Raw genomic sequence first — 20,267 nt, forward strand, 5'->3', positions numbered from 1 at the left:
CAAATACCTAATCAACATAAAAACAACAACCCAATAACCTCACCCCACCCCCATTTTAATAGGTCAATCAACTGAACCAAAGGCCTGGTTAAAATGGAGTGTTTTTTCCTGGCGCCTATTGGTGTATAGTGAAGGCACCAGGCGAACTTCCCTGGGGAGAGCATTCCACAGACCACTGCAGAGAAGGCCCGGTTCTCGTGTTGCCACCTTCTGGACCTCTTGAGGAGGCGGCGGCAAATGAAGAAGGGCTTCAGAAGATGATCTCAGGGTCTGGGTAGGTTCATATGAGAAGAGGCAGTCCCTGAGGTATTGCGGTCCTTAACTAGAGTGTTACGTCTTCCCTCTTGTTTTCTCAAACAGTTTCTGGGGTGGTTTACCAATCCCTCTCTCCAGGGAACTGGGAATGGTCGCTCGTGGAATAGGGATCTCCCAGCAGCGGCGTAGCGTGGGTTGTCAGCACCCGGGGCAATGCAAGTAATTTGCACCCCCTAACCTGGGGCAAGGCAAGTAATTTGCGCCCCTAACCTGCCGCCGCTGCCAGCTTCTTCTTGCTGCTGCCTGGGCTGGTCGGGTGTGGTTCTCTCCCGCGCTCAGCGCTGGGCGGCCGCTGCACTGTCCCTCCCCCAGATAGTCCCTCCCTCGCTCTCTCTCCGCTCCGCACCGCAACACACGCCTGGCACCCTCCCCCTCCACAGTGGGCGGCGACCCGGCAGCTCGGATCGGATTCGGACAGCCAGCACTGCAGTGAGAGAGACTGAGTGAGCCAGGTAGGGGCAGAGAGCTGCGAGTGCGAGCGCCCCCCCCCCCAATGTTGCGCCCGGTGTGGCTGGGCCCCCCCCTGCACCCCCCACGCTACGCCACTGTCTCCCAGCAACACTTTTTAACAGATTACATTTCCCAGGATTCTTGGGGGAAGCCATGCCTGTTTTAAAATGGCGAGACACTTCTCTAAATGTAGAGAGTCTTGTGCATCTGTGGTTGCTGTTTTGTATCATTTGTTCCTTTGGAAATAAACAGTTAAAGAGCAACTGCCGCAGAAGAGATATGGAGTTTGCACCCTGCGGTTTCTGTTTCTCGTAATCACCAGCTTTCTTTTTCTCCTAAGTTTCAGTTTCCTGGGCTGACCCTTTGAACCACTTGGTAAAAACAGTTGCGGGGGTTAATGATGGCAATTTTATTATTTGTACTCTGGGTTACCCCAGCCAAACTGTGTGGCTTCCAGCATATGAACAAAGATAATTAAGCATTAAAAACCTCCCTATACAGGGCTGCCTTCAGAAAACAACCACCATGTTATCATGGAAACCAAATAGAGCTGGTGAGACCATTTCACTCCTGCACAAAAACATATACAGTGGTACCTTGGGTTACATACGCTTCAGGTTACAGACTCTGCTAACCCGGAAGTAGTACCTCGGGTTAAGAACTTTACTTCAGGATGAGAACAGAAATCATGCTCCAGTGGCACGGCGGCAGCAGGAGGCCCCATTAGCTAAAGTGGTGCTTCAGGTTAAGTACGGACCTCCAGAATGAATTAAGTACTTAACCTGAGGTACTACTATACTCCCAATTTTCCAGGTGTCTGCTATGAGCTCTAGCTGGATAATTTGCCGACACCGCTTTTTCCACCCTCAACTTTTATACTTGCAAGCCACCTGGAAGCTTCAGAGATCTTTGACAGACCACTTCCTAAAAATATATATTTATTTACAAATTTTCTACGTCACCTTTCTGTGATGCTATGAGAGTGGATAGGGAAGGGGTTGTACCTCTGCCTTGTTCCCTGTAACTTGGCTTCTCTCATTGAGGGAACCGTCAGAAGTTTGGTTCATTTTGCATCTCAAGCTGAGCCTACCCGATTCACACTTTCTGAAACAGCACAAGAACTGAAAGGCAGCCATCCTTTGAAACCCGCGCTTCTCCAGATTTTGCAATGCAGCTGTCCATTTATGCGTGCAAAAGTGCATGCACTGCTGTAAAGTGTGCATACAAATGCGTATAATGGGTGGGAAAAACATACACCTATGCGTTACATTAGGCAAAATTGCTTTGCAAAAATGTATCTATTTGGAGAAGGGGACATTAAAATGCGAATTAACTTTCACGAGTCCTTTAAGAATATAGATACCAGAAACAAATGTGGAGAATGGAGCTTGAGATTGGAAAAATGAGAAACTGAAAAAGAAATTGAGACATTTGCCCACCTGTACTTGATGGACCTTTGTACCCGGGTTTTAAACATGCAGCTGGAAAGTCCCAAGTTTACAACTGAGATTGGAAATGCCAGGCTGAAGGCCATAAAACCTTTAGTTGGCCTTACGATAAATCATATAAACCTGAAAGTGGCAAAAAGAGAAGTGCCCTTGAAAAATGGGCTGTATCCCTCTAGATTGGAGCCCAATCCATATTATACCTTTAAAATAGCACCATATCCCTCTAAATAGTCATGGCTTCCCCCTCATAAAGTCCTGGGAACCGGAGTTCGTTTAGATTTCTGAGAATTGTTAGATGAAACGAACCCTGTTCCCCTCACAGAGCTTCACACAGCTTCCCATGGGAATGAAAGCTCTGTGCAGAGACCTAGAGATGTCCTAGCAATTCTCAGTCACCTGTATCATAAACTATAGATCTTTTACGGGGTTCTTTTGAGGGGCTAGCCATGACTGTTCTAAAGTCTAGATTGCTTTGAGTCTATAGTGCAGATGTGGCCTTCGTTCCCGTGCAAATCAATGGGCCTGAAGTCACGACACATGATGTTCCATTGAACAGACTACAGCTGGGCAGAGAGAGCGCAGCTGAACTGCTTCTTGGATGAAGTGTCGATGTCACCTGTCGGCTTTCCTCATTGACTTTGTGGGCTCCTGTGGTTGGACTAGAGGACCCTCGCCACCCCTTCCAATGCTGCAGTTCCTTTTTAAAAAAGATTCTTTATTATAAAACAATTTACACAGAACATAAAATGGAAAACAACATAAATAGACCATAAAAGGTAAAGGTAAAGGGAACCCTGATCATTAGGTCCAGTCGTGGCCAACTCTGGGGTTGCTGCGCTCATCTCGCTTTACTGGCCGAGGGAGCGGGTGTATAGCTTCCGGGTCATGTGGCCAGGGCAGCATGACCAAGCCACTTCTGGCGAACCAGAGCAGCGCACGGAAACGCCGTTTACCTTCCCGCCAGAGCAGTATCTATTTATCTACTTGCACTTTGACGTGCTTTCAAGCTGCTAGGTGGGCAGGAGCAGGGACCGAGCAACGGGAGCTCACCACGTCGCGGGGATTCAAACCGCTGACCTTCTGATCGGCAAGCCCTAGGCTCTGTGGTTTAACCCACAGCACCACCCATGTCCCTCCTGTGCATAAAGGTACCAACCCCTTTTTTGCATCTCCAGCAAATGTCAGAGCTTTTCTTGTGCATCTTGGCCAGTTTGGCCAGGGTCAGATACTATTGGTACAGCGTTTTCATTAGGTTTTCTCTCAAATTATAACATGCGGTGAACCTTATGTCTTCTCTCCACGCTGCATACAGTTCCATGAGGAGGCTTCTCTGCCCCCCAGACGGTCGCCCCTCTCACATCTTTCCAGGGTGCGGCCCTGAGGCAACCACCTCGCCTCGCTTTTCCCCGATAGCTCATAAATACAGGCTTGTTTGAGCACTTAGGTCCGCTTACGTAAAATACAACCGTTTATGAGAGATGCAAAACCGATAAGCAAAGGTATCATTTTGCAGAGCTTGGCCTTGCCAAAAACTCCGCTGAGTAAACAGTTAGGATTGCATCGGATGGAGTAGTATCAAGGGCAGGCTATAAAACCACCTGAGGAGGGAGGTGGCGAGAAACATTGATGTGAAGTCTCTGCCTGGAGGCTGCTGTCAACTTCAGAGACACGGAAACTTGAAGACTGGAGAGGTCCGATTAGCCAGCAGGTCTGTTTATTCTGCTGTTTCATGTCCTATTGTGGATGGAAGTGTGGTCTGAGTTTTCCCCGGCAACCTCATCTTGCGGCTTTGCTTGATATCCCTAGTCTGCCTTGGCTTTTGTAAGTTCCCTTGTATGTGTGCTCGATAACTGCAAATGTGCATTTTGCAGCGATGCCTCCAGTTGTCTTGAGTTATCCTCTGCCTCAAAGCAAAAAGGTTTCACAGACAGAGGAGTTCTGGGTCTGAGATCAAGGTAAGGAGGAAGGAGCAAGATGCAAAGATATTTCTTTGTTTGTTTGTTTATTGTGTGCTTACTTGCTTACACTCTGCACCTTCAAAAAGTTCCTGTTTTGTTTTTTTACCCCCCCCCCCAAATCATTTACTTTTAAAAATAATTTATATACCTCCTTAAGTACCACAGTTTCTAAGCAGCATACAAAACACAGGTACGGCAATAAGAAATAGCACCATATAAACGGAAATCCTCAAGAATATTAAAACTTTGCAGAATAGAAAAGCAGGATAAAAGCACAGTGGAATTTAGAACATTTATAAACTCCCATTAATGGGTTATATTTGCTGAGACTGGTATTTTTTTTTAAAAAATAAAAAGCAGTTTTGGGATTTATGCCAGGAAGCAGTAGTTTTTATAGTTTTTTGTCTGCCCCCCCAAAAAACAGTGATTCTCACACTTCCTCCTCACTCCCATAGACTACCTGAAAATTGCTGATGGTCGAAAACCTAGAGAAGATGATGTACCGGTGGTATATTACCCCGGTCAAATTGGCGAAAATGTACAAAACAGGAAACAAAGTTTGTTGGAAATGTAAAAATAAAGATGGGGACCTTTATCGTATGTGGTGGGTATGCGAGAAAATGAAAAGATTTTGGAACCTGATATATGATGAATTAAGGAAACTTTTTAGATACACCTTCCAAAAAACCCCGGAGGCATTCCTATTAGGGATAATAGGGGATGAAATAAAAAAAGAAGACCATAAGTTGTTTCAATATGCAATGGTGGCAGCTAGGGTCCTTGTAGCACAAAAATGGAAGTCATCAGAGATTCCAACAGTTATGGAATGGCAGACAAAACTTTTTGAATATGCTGAATTAGCAATAATGACAAATAAAATTCGACACCAAAAAGGGTCAAAGTTTACAGAAGAATGGAGTAAATTTATGACATATATAGAATTGAATTGTAGAAGTTTAAGAACTACAGCAGGATTAGGATAATTCTTGTGACGTGTATAAAAAAGCAGAAGAAACTGTAAGAGGAGATGTACATTAAGAAAACCGCAACTGGGAGGGAAGGAAGTCGAGGCGCAATTTAGCGCAATGTGGCGCTGTGGGTTAAACGACAGAGCCTAGGACTTGCCAATCAGAAGGTCAGCGGTTCGAATCCCTGTGATGGGGTGAGCTCCCGTTGCTCGATCCCTGCTCCTGCCAACCTAGCAGTTCGAAAGCATGTCAAAGTGCAAGTAGATAAATAGGTACTGCTCTGGCGGGAAGGTAAATGGAGTTTCCGTGCGCTGCTCTGGTTCGCCAGAAGCGGCTTAGTCATGCTGGCCACATGACCCGGATGCCTTCCCTCAGCGCTGGAGAGGCAGAGAAAGAGAAGGTGGGGCTACCTTTGAAGGTGACCCGGAAACTACAACTAATCCAGAATGCGGCAGCTAGACTGGTGACTGGGGGCGGCCGCCAAGACCACATAACACATGTCCTGAAAGACCTACATTGGCTCCCAGTACATTTCCGAACACAATTCAAAGTGTTGGTGCTGACCTTTAAAGCCCTAAACAGCCTCAGCCCAGTATACTTGAAGGAGCGTCTCCACTCCCCATCATTCTGCCCAGACACTGAGGTCCAGCTCCGAGGGCCTTCTGGCGGTTCCCTCAATGAGAGAAGCCAAGTTACAGGGAACCAGGCAGAGGGCCTTCTTGGTAGTGGCACCCGCCCTGTGGAACGCCCTCCCACCAGATGTCAAAGAGAAAAACAACTACCAGACTTTTAGAAGACATCTGAAGGCAGCCCTGTTTAGGAAAGCTTTTAATATTTAATAGACCATTGTATTTTAATATTTTGTTGGAAGCCACCCAGAGTGGCTGGGGAAACCCAGCCAGATGGGCGGGGTATAAATAATATTATTATTATCCATTGCCTTCAGATTAAACATTTTGCCTTGCAGGATTCATGCCACACCACAGTCATGGGAAGGACTGACCTCTGAGTGAACGTCTTATTCTTGCCAAAGTCACCCCTCTGCACTGCCGAAGCCACCCATTTTTGCACCGTTGTGCCGGCAACACCAAACCCATGGCAAAGTTGTGCCTGCATGAAAAGTTCAAGGAGAACATTCCTCTACGAATCCTTTCACAAACACAGAAGAAAGGTAGATCTCCGCGACTGAAACATAAGGGAGCTTTTGGCTCTTTAAATGCATGAGATGGAGGTCAAGTAGGGGGCCTTTACATTAAATCGCACCTGCTCCCCATGAAAAACATGATTTCAGTGTAATCCTATGTCAAAACAAGCATTTCTTAACATAAGATTGCAGCTTGCTATATGTTAGAGCACCTAGGTAAATCTAATAATCGGTTGCCAGTCCAGTTCTTGGTGAATTTAAGGTGCTTTGCTGGTGGTGTTTAAAGCTCTAAATGGCGCCAGGCAGCCATTTAAATTTCATTGCATTGAAATCCCATACTTTTGTAAGCTCGAGGTGGCTTACGTTGCTCATATTTAATACTGTATACTGTGTATAGTTTTACTGTGTATACTGTGTTAGTTTTATGAGCCCAGCTCCAGCCGGGGACGGCGGGGTACAAATAAATTTTTTTATTATTATTATTATTATTATTATTATTATTATTATTATTATTATTTCCCGCAACACCTCTGTGAGGTAAGTTAGGCTGGCCTCCTGACCAGAAGCCGGTGGAAAGCGAGTTTTGTGAGTCCCTCTCTGGTTAAGTTTATGCTTCTACTGGCACCATCCAACATACCTCCACATGTGGTAGGAGTGCCCCAAAATCCAACTATTCTGGACAACAGCCACACGAGAAATATCTAAAATAACTAAGCAAGTATTAGACATTACCCCAGAATTGCCCCTACTAAACATCTTCCAAGACAACAATGCCCATTTACACCACAAAGAACTCATAACCCACCTACTTTCAGCAGCCAGAAACACCATAAGTGTTAAGTTGTGGGCGAACATAGCAGACAACACAGCGATTTCTCCAGAGCAGCTCTTTACTTGCAAGCTGGACAGAATTGAACAGCAAACAGCTCAGCCGGCCTGCTTTTATAGGCAGCCGGCTGTCAACATTGTAGCAACAACAACCCAGAGTTTCCCGCCTAAAATAACTGACGTGGACCTGAGTGAAAACTATCTACAGACCTGAGTGAAAACTATATACAGTATCCCCCTGCTGGCCCAGGGTGAAACTTCACTACATAACAATAACCAGACACTGGAGAGACCTGTCAGGAGTAAGCATGGACCAATGGTACCAAATAGTATGGGAAACAGCCCTAATAGAAAAATTAACCAATAAACTGAAACTGACACGGGGACAAACAGAAGAAGACGCCTTTACCCCGGTATGGCTCCCCTTTATCACACACACAGCCCAACAGGACAACGACAATAATCCACCAACAGCATACAAATCAATATGGCTAACCTGATCCAAAACACCCACCCACCCCACTCACACATGAAAACAAAGATCACCACAGCCAATCATAAACAAACAACCACACCCTAGGCCAACCCCAACCTCTCTCACCACCAAAGGAACACAAGTGAACAGCACAAGCAACGCTGACACCAAACCCTACATACGTTAAGCATAATAGAAATATCGCCACCCGACCCCCCATCTCCCCCCTCCACCCCTTTTTTTTCCTCCCCCTAATGTCTCAACAAATGAAACGGGTTTGTAAAAATGTTACATGGAAAAAATACGAGAGACATTACACATACTTCTGTAAAACAAGAAAATCTTTAATCAAAATAAATAAAAAAAATCCAACCATCCTTCTTTCCTTATTTTTCCTCTTCTCCGCAGTGAAGGTGACTCTGGATCCCAGCACAGCTCATGCCAACCTCATCCTCTCCCAAGACCTGAAGAGAGTAAGATGGGGATGCAGGACGCAGGACCTGCCTGACAACCCTTCGCGATTCGACTGGGAGCCCTTTGTGCTGGGCCAAGAGAGGCTCGTTTCGGGAAGACACTGGTGGGAGGTGGAAGTAGACGAGGCGACGCCACAGGCCCTGCGGACTTCGCGAGAACCATCCGTCAGGAGGAAAGGAGAGTCGCGTCCAAATGAAAGGCAATGGGAGTTGAAAGAAAACATGGAGATCTGGGCAGTGGGAGCTGCCAGAGAGTCCGTCGTGAAGAAAGGAAAGGTCAGTTTCAATCCCAACGGGGGAATCTGGGCTCTGGGCAAGGCCCTGCCAGACACACTGCGGACGCCATTGTCTCCTTATCGGCTCACGGCGTTTACATCCTCCGAGAGGGACCCTCTTGAGCTTGAGATACGAGCCCAGGAAGATCCGGGTGTACCTGGATTACGAAGGAGGTCGCGTGGATTTCTTTGACGCCGATACGGATGACTTGATATTCACTTTCCCTGCAGCCTCGTTCTCCGGGGAGAGAATCTGTCCCTTTTTCGGGGTGTATTGGGGAGTCAGGCTGAGCTGCTGAAATCTCAAATTCCCCAGCAAAACCCAATGGCCGAGTGGCAAATTCTGAACTGCGAGTGCTCTGTCACCAGCCGCACATCAGGCATAAAAGGGAAATGGATTTTTGACCGATGCAGATGTCAAGAGCAAGACAGCTTTCCTCCATCACTCCTCTTCCTCGCTTTGCTTAACACCTAGTTCTGGTGGACTCAAAACCTTTTATGATTTTATTGTCTCTTTTTATAGGTCGCTGTAAACCACTGACATTTTTTTATGATACAGCAGTATAGAAGAAGAAGAGTTTGGATTTGATATCCCGCCTTTCACTCGCTTTAAGGAGTCTCAAAGCGGCTAACATTCTCCTTTCCCTTCCTCCCCCACAACAAACACCCTGTGAGGTGAGGGGGGCTGAGAGACTTCAGAGAAGTGTGACTGGCCCAAGGTCACCCAGCAGCTGCAGGTGGAGGAGCAGGGAAGCGAACCCAGTTCACCAGATTACGAGTCCACCGCTCTTAACCACTACACCACACTGGCTCTCTTATATAAATATTTATATAAATAGCTAAATAACTAAAAGCTTGCTCACCAATTTGTGACATTTTTGTTGGCCAAAATGTTAAACTAATTACAGGTAGGTTGGTCTGCCATAGTCAAAACAAAATAAAAAAATTTAAACAAAGACAGCTGTAAGGAGACAGTTACCATATTATGGTGAAGGAAAAATCTGAACACATTTCTTTCAAGTACAGCCATACCTTGGTTTTCAAACAGCTTAATTCTCAAATGTTTTGGCTCCAAAACGCCGCAAACCCAGAAGTGAGTGTTCCAGTTTTTGAACATTCTTTTCAAAGCCGAACATCCAACGGGGCTTCCGATTGGCTGCAGGAGTTTCCTGCAGCCAATCAGAAGCCACACTTTGCTTTCTGAACATTTTGGAAGTTGAATGGACTTCTGGAACGGATTCCATTCGACTTCCAAGGTACAACTGTACTGCATTCATTGTATTACACTGGGTGCTTGTGTAATCTCACTGTATGCAAGTTGTACAAGTGACAATAAAATATTTCAATTTCAATTCTTTTAAGGCACCAAGGGACCAGACTGCTGTCACCAAGAAGCTCAAATACATAAGGCCAAGGCAGCAGTCGTACTTTTCACACACACTGCAAGATTATGGGAGCTGTAGTTTACACCTCAGAGAGATACAAAGCTCAGCATCCTTAAAACTAGAGTTCCCAGCATTTTTTGGGGGGTGTCCTTTAAGCATATGGTGTGTGTACACTGCCAGAGGGTTGTGCCACACTTTGAAAGAGCTCAGTGCTTTTGCTTCACAAGTTCACTGGCAGAATTATTGCATTTCTATACATTCTATTAAATGCTTATTTACTGAAGTCACCTGAAATGATAACCTGTCAGGAGGTAAGAGAAGAGAAAGCAACAACTTTTGGCTCCTGTTCTCCTTCAAATGCTTCCATCCCAGCTGGTCATTAAAAGAAATTATAACTGAAAACTGTTCTGAGTTTGCTCACTTCCTCCTCCGAATCCATTTTCCTTTTGTGTTGTCTTTTTAAGATTCTAAACCCAAGAACTGGGACTGTTTCATCCTTGTTGATCTGGGAACAGCAGGGTAAAAACAGTAAATTAAGTTCAATGAAACATGGGTTCTAGATAAATCTCATGGAACATAATGAAATCGTGCATGCATTCACACCTTAGCCAAGGAGAAAACCTGGAATTCAAATCAGGAACAATCTAACTTTAATCCAAGTTCGCATTTGTCATTGGCTGGTATCTGTTTGCCTCCCAGAATGGAGTGGTATTTGTATGTCAATAGGAATCCAATGACAAGCAATGACAAACCAAGACAACATCTTAAAAAGCAGAGACATCACCTTGCCAACAAAGGTCCATATAGTTAAAGCTATGGTTTTCCCAGTTGTGATATATGGAAGTGAGAGCTGGACCATAAAGAAGGCTGGTCACCGAAGAATTGATGCTTTTGAATTATGGTGCTGGAGGAGACTCTTGAGAGTCCCATGGACTGCAAGAAGATCAAACCTCTCCATTCTGAAGGAAATCAGCCCTGAGTGCTCACTGGAAGGACAGATCCTGAAGCTGAGGCTCCAGTACTTTAGCCACCTCATGAGAAGAGAAGACTCCCTGGAAAAGACCCCGATGTTGGGAAAGATGGAGGGCACAAGGAGAAGGGGACGACAGAGGACGAGGTGGTTGGATAGTGTTCTCAAAGCTACCAGCATGCATGAGTTTGACCAAACTGTGGGAGGCAGTAGAAGACAGGAGTGCCTGGCGTGCTCTGCTCCATGGGGTCATGAAGAGGCGGACACGACTAAATGACTAAACAACAACAAGGAATCCCCAAGAAAATGGCAAGGCAGACAAGGTCAAGCAACACATTTTATTTTCTGTTTTCCTTCTATAGACATACAAAATAAGACACGGCTGAACTTCAGTCAAACTTGACACTTTTGATCGCAATGTCTCCCTCCACCGAGAATATTTTTGCAGAATTCACCCCAAGCCGATTAGGGAACTTGACTTCCTGGTCTCCGTTGATCTTCACAGTCACTGCCTCGTAATCAAAGGACAAACAGATCTGGGAAGAAGAGTCAAGGAGTTAGGGTCATGGGTTTTTCCTTGGAAAGAGGCAATTAGATGCTTCCAAGAGATTTATGGCCCAAACAAGAGTGGATTAATGGAGGGAGGAAAACTAACTAACTAACTAACTAACTAGCTAACTAGCTAGCTAACTAGCTAGCTAACTAGCTAGCTAACTAGCTAGCTAACTAGCTAGCTAACTAGCTAGCTAACTAGCTAGCTAACTACTACCACCCTTGCAATTACACCTCCTGATCAATTTTGTTTGGGGGGTTCTGTTAGGGCAGTTCAACCTAAAACCATGACCTTCATCATTTGGCTATATAAGTTAAGGTTGGGGAGAGAAATTCAGAGTTGTAGCCAATGCCAGTTCTACTTAGGGTAGGCCCCCTGAATTAATAGGCATGGAAAAATTGAGCTCATTCATTTCAATAGGTCTACTGTAAACAGGACATGGATGCAACCCTCTTTTTTAACATTTTAATGGGAAAAAACCAGCTAATTGATGCTTTTCACACCAAAACACATCTATCCTTTCTCTCCCTCTAGCAGTGCAGCAATAAAATTGCTAGAACATTTGAAAAGCTAAGCAGGGTCTGGTATGGTTTCAAATTGGATGGGAAACCATGTGTTGAGATGCCTGCATTGCGGGGGGTGTCTGGAGGCGGTTGGAGGATGGATGGCGGCTAACAGATTGAGGTTGAATCCTGACAAGACAGAAGTACTGTTTTGGGGGACCAGAGGTGGGCAGGTGTGGAGGACACCCTGGTCCTGAATGGGGTAACTGTGTCCCTGAAGGACCAGGTGCACAGCCTGGGAGTCATTCTGGACTCCCAGCTGTCCATGGAGGCGCAAGTCAATTCTGTGTCCAGGGCAGCTGTTTACCAGCTCCATCTGGTACGCAGGCTGAAACCCTACCTGCCCACGGACTGTCTCACCAGAGTGGTGCATGCTCTGGTTATCTCTCGCTTGGACTACTGCAATGCGCTCTATGTGGGGCTACCTTTGAAGGTTACCCGCAAACTACAACTACAACTAATCCAGAATGTGGCAGCTAGACTGGTGACTGGGAACGGCCACCGAGACCACACAACACCAGTCTTGAAAGACCTACACTGGCTCCCAGTATGTTTCCAAGCACAATTCAAAGTGTCGGTGCTGACCTTTAAAGCCCTAAATGGCCTCGGCCCAGTATACCTGAAGGAGCATCTCCACCCCGATCATTCTGCCCGGACACTGAGGTCCAGCTCCGAGGGTCTTCTGGCAGTTCCCAGAGTTACAGGGAACCAGGCAGAGGGTCTTCTCGGTAGTTGCACCCACCCTGTGGAACGCCCTCCCACCAGGTGTCAAAGAACAACAACTATCTGACTTTTAGAAGACATGTGAAGGCAGCCCTGTTTAGGGAAGTTTTTAATGACTGATGTTTTAATGTATTTTTAATCTTTTGTTGGAAGCCGCCCAGAGTAGCTGGGGAAGCCCAGCCAGATGGGCGGGGTATAAATAATAAATTATTATAAGAAATTATGTGCCGAAATTGAGAGAGAGATTCACCACAAATGATCATACTTCACTTCAGAACACCCTCAGAAAGGCAGAAGTAGCAGAAGAGAATTAATTCATTACATTCCTATCTGGTTAGCAGCCCCTCTGAGGATGCTATAGCCCAGGGGATAGAGCAATCATATCACATGCAGAAGACCTGGGTTCAATTTTTCAGCATCTTCAGGTAGCCCCTCCCTGAAACCCAGGTGTTATGTATTGAAGTTCTCACCCTGGCCACCAGGGGGTATTGTGTATATAGTTTTCACTCAGGTCCACGTCAGTTAATTTAGGCGGGAAACCCTGGGTGGTTGTTGTTGTTACAATGTTGACAGTCGACTACCTATAAAAGCAGGCCGGCTGAGCTGTTTGCAGTTCAGTTCAGTTCCAGTTTACTTATAAAGAACTATCTGGAGAAATCTCTGTCATCTGCTATGTCCACTCACTACTTAATACCAGGAGAGTCAATGCCAGGTAGCGAAGGCAGTGCTGAGAGAGATGGACCAAGGATCCAACTTATTTTGAAGTTCCCAGTGCCCAAGGCACCCAATCCAGGAATGACCACTGCCTCTCCTTGAAGTTCTGGTGGTGCTGAGGCTATTCCTGCTCACCTTGGTGTCTTCTCCCTGCTGGAAGGGGAACAGAGACTCCCGCAGCTCCGAGTCCCACTGCCCATTCGTCTTTGAGTTGCACACAATGCTGTTGACGTCTCCGTGACTATCAAAGCGAGGATTGAAGTGGAGGATCGTGTCTGAATCATCGTGGCACAAGTTGAGGGCAAAGCTGGAAAGAGGGGAGGACCACATGAGACGAGCACTCAGATTTAGCAGGAGCTGGTGGAGACAAAGACTAACGGTTCTATTGTTATGGGGATATTGGAAGTAGGATACTGTTGCCGATTGACCCAGCCTGGGTTTGTGACTGGGCAAAAGCCTTCGTCTTTGCAAAGTCCTGTTTGGCAGTGGTGTAGCGTGGGGGCAGTTACCCGGGGCACAAATTTAAACCCCCGGTACTGCTTCAATACAGTTGTGTGCTTCCATCGCTGGGCTCCATTGAAAACAGCTTCTCCATGTGACCTCTCCAGACAAAGAACTCTTCTCATCTCTGCAGCTGCCATCTCCCATGTGATGTGGATACCATTAAGCAGTTGAATGTGCATGCGTACTACATCCATTTACCTCCCTCTCACCCCCTCCATGTGGCCCCGGGCACTGCCAACCCACGCTAAGCCACTGCTGAAGGTATTTGACTGCATCTTTCAAGTCCTTTAACAGACTGGTGGTGGTGATCATGGAACCGTTTAACTTGCTTGTACTAAGAGGAGTCAGATAATGATTAATGAGAAGATATGTAACCTCCCCAAAACATCTATGCTCTGCCTCCACAGTCAGGGCAAACGCTCAATAAAGAGCAGGCATTGTATAAGCTCCGTGTAAGCTTTGAAAAGCAGGGTGGACAGTTCATCTGGAGGAGCCCATAAAAGCACACAAAATAGCATCTATTCTTAAGGAAAGTTAAGCTAAGCATCCTTTAGTAGTGATCAGCATCAGTGGCTGGTTAGATTACTAATTAAAAATATATGGTTGTACTGCATCTTTTACCTTATCATTCCAATAACGTATTGGTTGCTGCAACCGCATGGCTCTCATAAACCATGATTGAGTTCCTATACCAATAATTTAGGCACTTTCACCACTTTGTAACCAACCTAGGTTTTACTGCCTGTGCAACTTTTCTGAAGCACATGAATCTGGCCTTTGGAGAGTTTGTAAGTAAACCATTTATAACATACCAAACATGTGGTCTTTTCTTATGCAGGGGGAAGAGAGACACTTTGGAAAGATTTTTTTTAAGGGGACATTTTGGAGGGGCATATTTTAAATACAGCCTGTATTTCCACGCTCTGCTTTGCTGCATATTTTGTGACTTTAAATCTCTGCTGGAGTTCCTTCACCAAAGAGTACTTACCCCAAACTTAGAGCTTGGCATTCATGAATTCTCCTTTCTATTTTTTCCCCCCCACCAACAAAAATAGACCAGCCCACCTTCAACAACACAAACCTTTTGGCCTCTGGTGGCACTTTCCCCTTCACTTTGATGCATTCACCAGGCTTGACTGACAAGTGAGAAAAAACCATTTGCTGGAGGAAAGGCAGAAACAAAGAGCATTAGAATGCACACAGGTAACATCTTATCACTGTCATTCCTATCTGGAAAGGGGAACCATTTCCACTCCAGTTTCTCTTGGAAGAAACTCCCTGCAAATCATAGAATCATAGAATCATAGAGTTGGAAGAGACCACAAGGGCCATCGAGTCCAACCCCCTGCCAAGCAGGAAACACCATCAGAATATTTGCAGTTCCCAGAAATGGCCCAGCTGCACCCTAATCAATGAAGTATTGTTTCCTTTTCCCCACCCCCACTTGCTTGGCCTCTCTATTATTGAACACACAACCCTTAAACATGCCCACAGTTCATTGGGTTCCAGAATTATCCATCTATTCCGAATGAAGGAGGCATGTAACAAGCTTCTTTCTGTCAGCAAGTGGGGACAGTGGCCATTATTTCCATTGATGGAGGGGACATGTCCATATCATGTTTTGGTCCATAGCTGTCAACTTTTCCCTTTTCATGAGAGGAATCCTATTCGGAATAAGGGAATTTCCCTTTAAAAAAGGGAAACGTTGACAGCTATGTTCTGCTTCTGGTCTTTCAGATGTGGCGGCCATTTTGCATTATGCTATGCTGCACTGCTATGTGACGGGACGCGGGTGGCACTGTGGGTAAAACCTCAGTGCCTAGGACTTGCTGATCGTAAGGTCGGCGGTTTGAATCCCCGCGGCGGGGTGAGCTCCCGTCATTCGGTCCCAGCTCTTGCCCACCTAGCAGTTCGAAAGCACCCCTAAGTGCAACTAGATAAATAGGTACCGCTTTATAGCGGGAAGGTAAACGGCGTTTCCGTGTGCGGCACTGGTGCTGGCTCGCCAGTTGCAGCTTCGTCACGCTGGCCACGTGACCCGGAAGTGTCTTCGGACGGCGATGGCTCCCGGCCTCTTGAGCGAGATGAGCGCGCAACCCTAGAGTTGGTCACGACTGGCCCGTACGGGCATGGGTACCTTTACCTTTTTATGCCACCGCCATCTTGTATTGCACCACAATTCCACAGGCACCATTTTGCATTATCCCAACCCCACCACAACAGCCATGTTATGACTGGTGCCCACCCCCCAAAAAAGGTTAGGAACACCCCCCACCCTTTCCCAGGAAACCTGGGAACTGTAATTTTGCAAGCATGGAAGGGGAAGGGAGAAGGAACCAGAGATCCAACTGGAGAAGTAGGTTACATCTGTATTATACATTTAAAACACTCATACCACTTTAAAACAGCTTTGTTCCCAAAGATTCCTGGGAACTGTAGAGGGTGCCGGGAGTTGTTAAAATCTTAAACCACAGTTCCCAATATTCTTTAGGGGAAACCAAGTATATGAGTGATTTAAATCTATGGTCTGGACATGATCACAGACGAAGTGTTACACAGCTGTTATTGCTGGTTTCCAGGTGAATGCTCCCATATGCAGAGCAGGGACACAGGGCAAGAAATTACAAGCCTTCCCCGTTTCCCAGCAATTCTAGGAATCCAGCTGGAAGAGAGGCATTTTCAGGACGGCTCACCTGCGGCCTCCAGCTCTTGCTGGACTCCAGCTCCCATCAGACCCCAGCAAAATGATCAATGGCCAGAGAGGATGGAGTGGGAGCCCCCAACAGCTGGAGGGCAGTATGCTGGTTGCAGGTGTAGTTCAGGTCAGACAAGGGAGTCACACAAAGAGTTCATTACTTCAGAACAAAATTATGATGTGGGGCGAGGCACTGTGATAGGAATTTTGAGGTCTTAGATATATGGTAATGTTCATAAGTGTACCAACCAAGCACGTACATAGATCAGCACAGGAAGACTGACCTGAAACCATTTTGATTCCCAAACTGAGCAAATTATTTCTCTGCAAGGTCAAAGTGGAAAACCTCTCCATTGTCTCTTTCCTCACGGATCCTGTCTTGGGGGCACATTTAAGATATGAATAGGGTGTGAGCCTGTGACCTGGCCCAGGAACTAACTATTTATCATTACAAAAGACTGGCCAGGCTCCCCAGGCAATCCAATCAAGTAGCCTGCCAGACGGAAGATAAACAAGGACAGGAGAAAAACAACATTCAAAATTCTGTTTTAGACCGCTTTTTTGTGATGTAGGTGTGATGTAACTGGAGGGTGGTCTTAGGTTACACCCCTTCTGTGATGTATGTATGATGTTTCTGGGGTGGTCTTGATCTACAGGGTGGCAATTTCAAAAGTCTTTATAGCCAGGCACTACGTTACAGCCGCATCTGTTCCAATTCTACAGACAGAGACTCTCACCTAAGAGATCTACAGCAAACCTTTTTAGAACTAAAATACCCAGCAGATGAAGTTAGACAACAGATCAACAGGGCCAGACTGATACCCAGAGAGAACTTGCTGCAAGACAGACCCAAAAAAGAAAATAACAGAACACCTCTAGTCATCACATACAGCTCCCAAGTTAAAACAGTACAACGCATCATCAGAGATCTACAACCTCTCCTGGACAATGACAGTTCTCTTTCTCAAGCTCTGGGAGGAAGACCTTTCATTGCCTACAGACAGCCACCCAATCTTAAACAACTCCTAACCCACAATAATACTACAACCAGACTTAACATGGACACTGGTACCAGAGCCTGCAATAAACCCAGATGCCAACTTTGCTGCCACATACACCCGGACAACACCATTACTGGCCCCAACAACATCACACATACCATCTCGGGACTATTTAATTGCTCATCGTCTAACATTGTGTATGCCATCAAATGCCAACAGTGTCCTTCAGCTCTCTATATTGGACAAACAGGCCAAACCTTACGCCAAAGGATAAACGGACATAAATCCGACATCAGGAATCACAAGACAGAGAAACCAGTAGGAGAACACTTCAATCTCCCAGGACATTCTATACAAGATCTCAAAGTAACTGTTCTATTACAAAGGAATTTCAGAAATAGACTGGAAAGAGAAGCTGCTGAATTGCAACTTATTACCAAACTTAAAACCATGGAGAGACCTGGTCTGAACAAAGACATTGGATTCTTATCTCATTATACATGACAAAGCCATTTTTCACCTTTTCACCCCTTGCTTTTTCCTGTACGACCTATTGCACTCGTTAAGAGTCGTCAACAGGCTCATCACAGCTATCTGCCTATCACCCATTCCCACCACCCTTCTGAGTAATACCCCTCCCCACTATATAGAAGGGTCTGGTGACTTCTGTTTCAGTGTATCTGAAGAAGTGTGCATGCACACGAAAGCTCATACCTAGAACTAACTTAGTTGGTCTTTAAGGTGCTACTGGAAGGATTTTTTTATTATTATTATTTTTTATTTTGTTTTGACTATGGCAGACCAACACGGCTACCCATCTGTAACTGTATTTATAAGACCTTGCACGCCATTTTTCTGGGTCCCTCCTCCTCTCCTGCGTGTGAGGGGAGCACCCTGTTGCAACAGATCAATGAAGATCAAGCTTACTAGCTGCTTTGCTTCTCAATATTCTCTGGTTGGCCTCTGTTATTTTCTCCTACCAATAGGGAACCTACGTAAGGACTCTATATGGGCTCTTGGATACCCTATAAGGGGGAAAGGGCAGATTTTTGTTTACAACAGCACAGAAAACCATTAGTGCTTTACAAATGTGTTTGTACAGGGGAGAAAATTCGGCTATTTCGATTCCATTTCACAAGAAGCCAGCTGCAGTTAATGAGTAAATGAGCAAGACGAGTTGTTTGAGTTTCTCTGACCCAATCCAACAGGAATGTTCTTTTTTTGGTTAAGATAATCAAAGACGTCTTTTTTCAGGAATGTCCGTTATCATGAGGAGCTATAGCTAAGCGTTTGCCTTTCCGTTTTGCTCACAAGGCCTCTGCCCTCCTCAAGGCCAAACCAGACAATGGCTGGCATACTCCTACCCACAAGTCTCCCACAAAGTATCATGGCTTGCAGAGCAAGAGAGAACATTTACAACCCCTAATAAGCCCAGTGGAATCATCAGAGAAAACTTTCGGGCAGAGATTCAGGGCCACACTCTGCGGAATATGCCGGAAGGCCCCAAACACAGCAGAGTTGCTTTGCTACAGTTTGAAATGAATTTAAGTAATAGGCATTATCTAAACAGGAAAACAATAAGAAAATGAAGCCCGGAGAGCTTTAAGCAATTTAATATCTAGCTGCACCGCCGAATAATTTCTGAAGGCATGCCTGGTCACATGCACAGCACAATAATTAAATTAGTTTATTACCAGCCGTTATATCAGCAAATAGCTACTCTGAAGGCATGAGTAACTGCCGTAGCCTTGACTCCTTCTGTTCATAATCAACTCATGGATAAACATAACTGTAGAGTTGGAAGGGACCATGAATGTCATCTAGTCCAACCCCTGCAATGCAAGAATTTTTCATCCACCAATGACCCCAAGATTAAGTGTCTCATGCTCTACCGAGCAAAAACAGGAATGACCGTGAAAGATACATTTTGTTGCCCAAAGCAAATTACGCACAGCCGGCCACCTCTAACAATTTACAGGAACCTTTCCTTTTTCTAGCAGTAAGGAGATACGGGAAGTTAGATACAGCGAATTTGCTACCCTTTCACAACGCCCAGCTTCAACTGCCTGAGGCTGGAATGTCACCCGGCCTAAACGGTAGGGCCAGGGCAGTTCTATGAGCTCGAAGTACTAGGCGATACTAGCCTTCATTCAGAAGGCACTGCTGCAGCTATGAACAGTTCATCCACCTTGACCCATACGACAAGGAACTAGGAAACTTCCACCACTGGCTGCAATTCTAACCCCACGTTTACACCCAGAAGTACAATAGGATTTGCAACCTCGTAGACCCAGACAGAATTGGATTGCTAGTTCCTTATGCATTCTGTCCAGCAGCGGAGCTTTTGGGGAGAACGGTTTTAAGGAGGTTTTGCTAGAGCAACATTCAAGAATCCTTAGATATGGGCATGCCACTATGAGCTGCAGAAACCTATTATTGACTCAGAAGCAGCAACCTCTGTTCCCCGACTCATTAAGGCTGCAATCTCTCAGCTCCACTTAGAAATAAGCCTCCATCAATTCTACCGGGCTGACTTCCAAATATACTTAAGAAGATTAAACAGTAAGCTAAAATGCTTACCAGCTGACCCTATCTAACATTAAAGAACAAACTAAACTCCTCTCATAGCCCACTCCCTCCGGACAACTTACAGTCTCCATTGTGAAGGTTTGATGACTCAGCTTCTGACAAACACCAAAGCAAGCAAGTTTTCCTTCTTCTGCCTGAGCTTTAAATAGTGGCCAAGAGGAGGTGTGGCCTTCTTCCTGCCAATCAGGAACAAGCCTGTAAGGATCAATCAATCAATGAGGAAGAGACTGGCCAAT

At 45.7% G+C, this 20,267-nt stretch overlaps 2 protein-coding genes across 3 annotated transcripts in view; one reads left to right on the top strand and one right to left on the bottom strand.

The window, feature by feature from the left end:
• Window positions 1–3,782: 3,782 nt before the first annotated feature.
• The window catches only part of LOC309337240 (vespryn-like), a 411,113-nt gene continuing 394,628 nt past the window's right edge, over window positions 3,783–20,267 (top strand). For both annotated transcript variants that reach the window (XM_081854001.1, XM_081854000.1), the window contains exons 1-3: window positions 3,783–3,921; window positions 6,107–6,310; window positions 7,995–9,590. In XM_081854001.1, coding sequence (XP_081710127.1) covers window positions 6,235–6,310; window positions 7,995–8,527 — 609 coding nt within the window. In that variant the 5' untranslated portion in view covers window positions 3,783–3,921; window positions 6,107–6,234 and the 3' untranslated portion in view covers window positions 8,528–9,590. The remainder of the gene's footprint in view (window positions 3,922–6,106; window positions 6,311–7,994; window positions 9,591–20,267) is intronic.
• LOC309337260 (16 kDa beta-galactoside-binding lectin-like) lies at window positions 11,009–20,207 on the bottom strand. Its single transcript, XM_081854026.1, has 4 exons — window positions 20,094–20,207; window positions 14,828–14,907; window positions 13,378–13,549; window positions 11,009–11,225 (listed from the first exon to the last, which is right to left on the bottom strand). The coding sequence occupies exons 1-4, from the start codon at window positions 20,100–20,102 to the stop codon at window positions 11,079–11,081; spliced, it is 408 nt and encodes a 135-aa protein (XP_081710152.1). The 5' UTR covers window positions 20,103–20,207; the 3' UTR covers window positions 11,009–11,078.

Source organism: Podarcis erhardii (assembly GCF_964252035.2).
Source record: "Podarcis erhardii genome assembly, chromosome: 2".
Taxonomy (NCBI): Eukaryota; Metazoa; Chordata; class Lepidosauria; order Squamata; family Lacertidae; genus Podarcis; species Podarcis erhardii.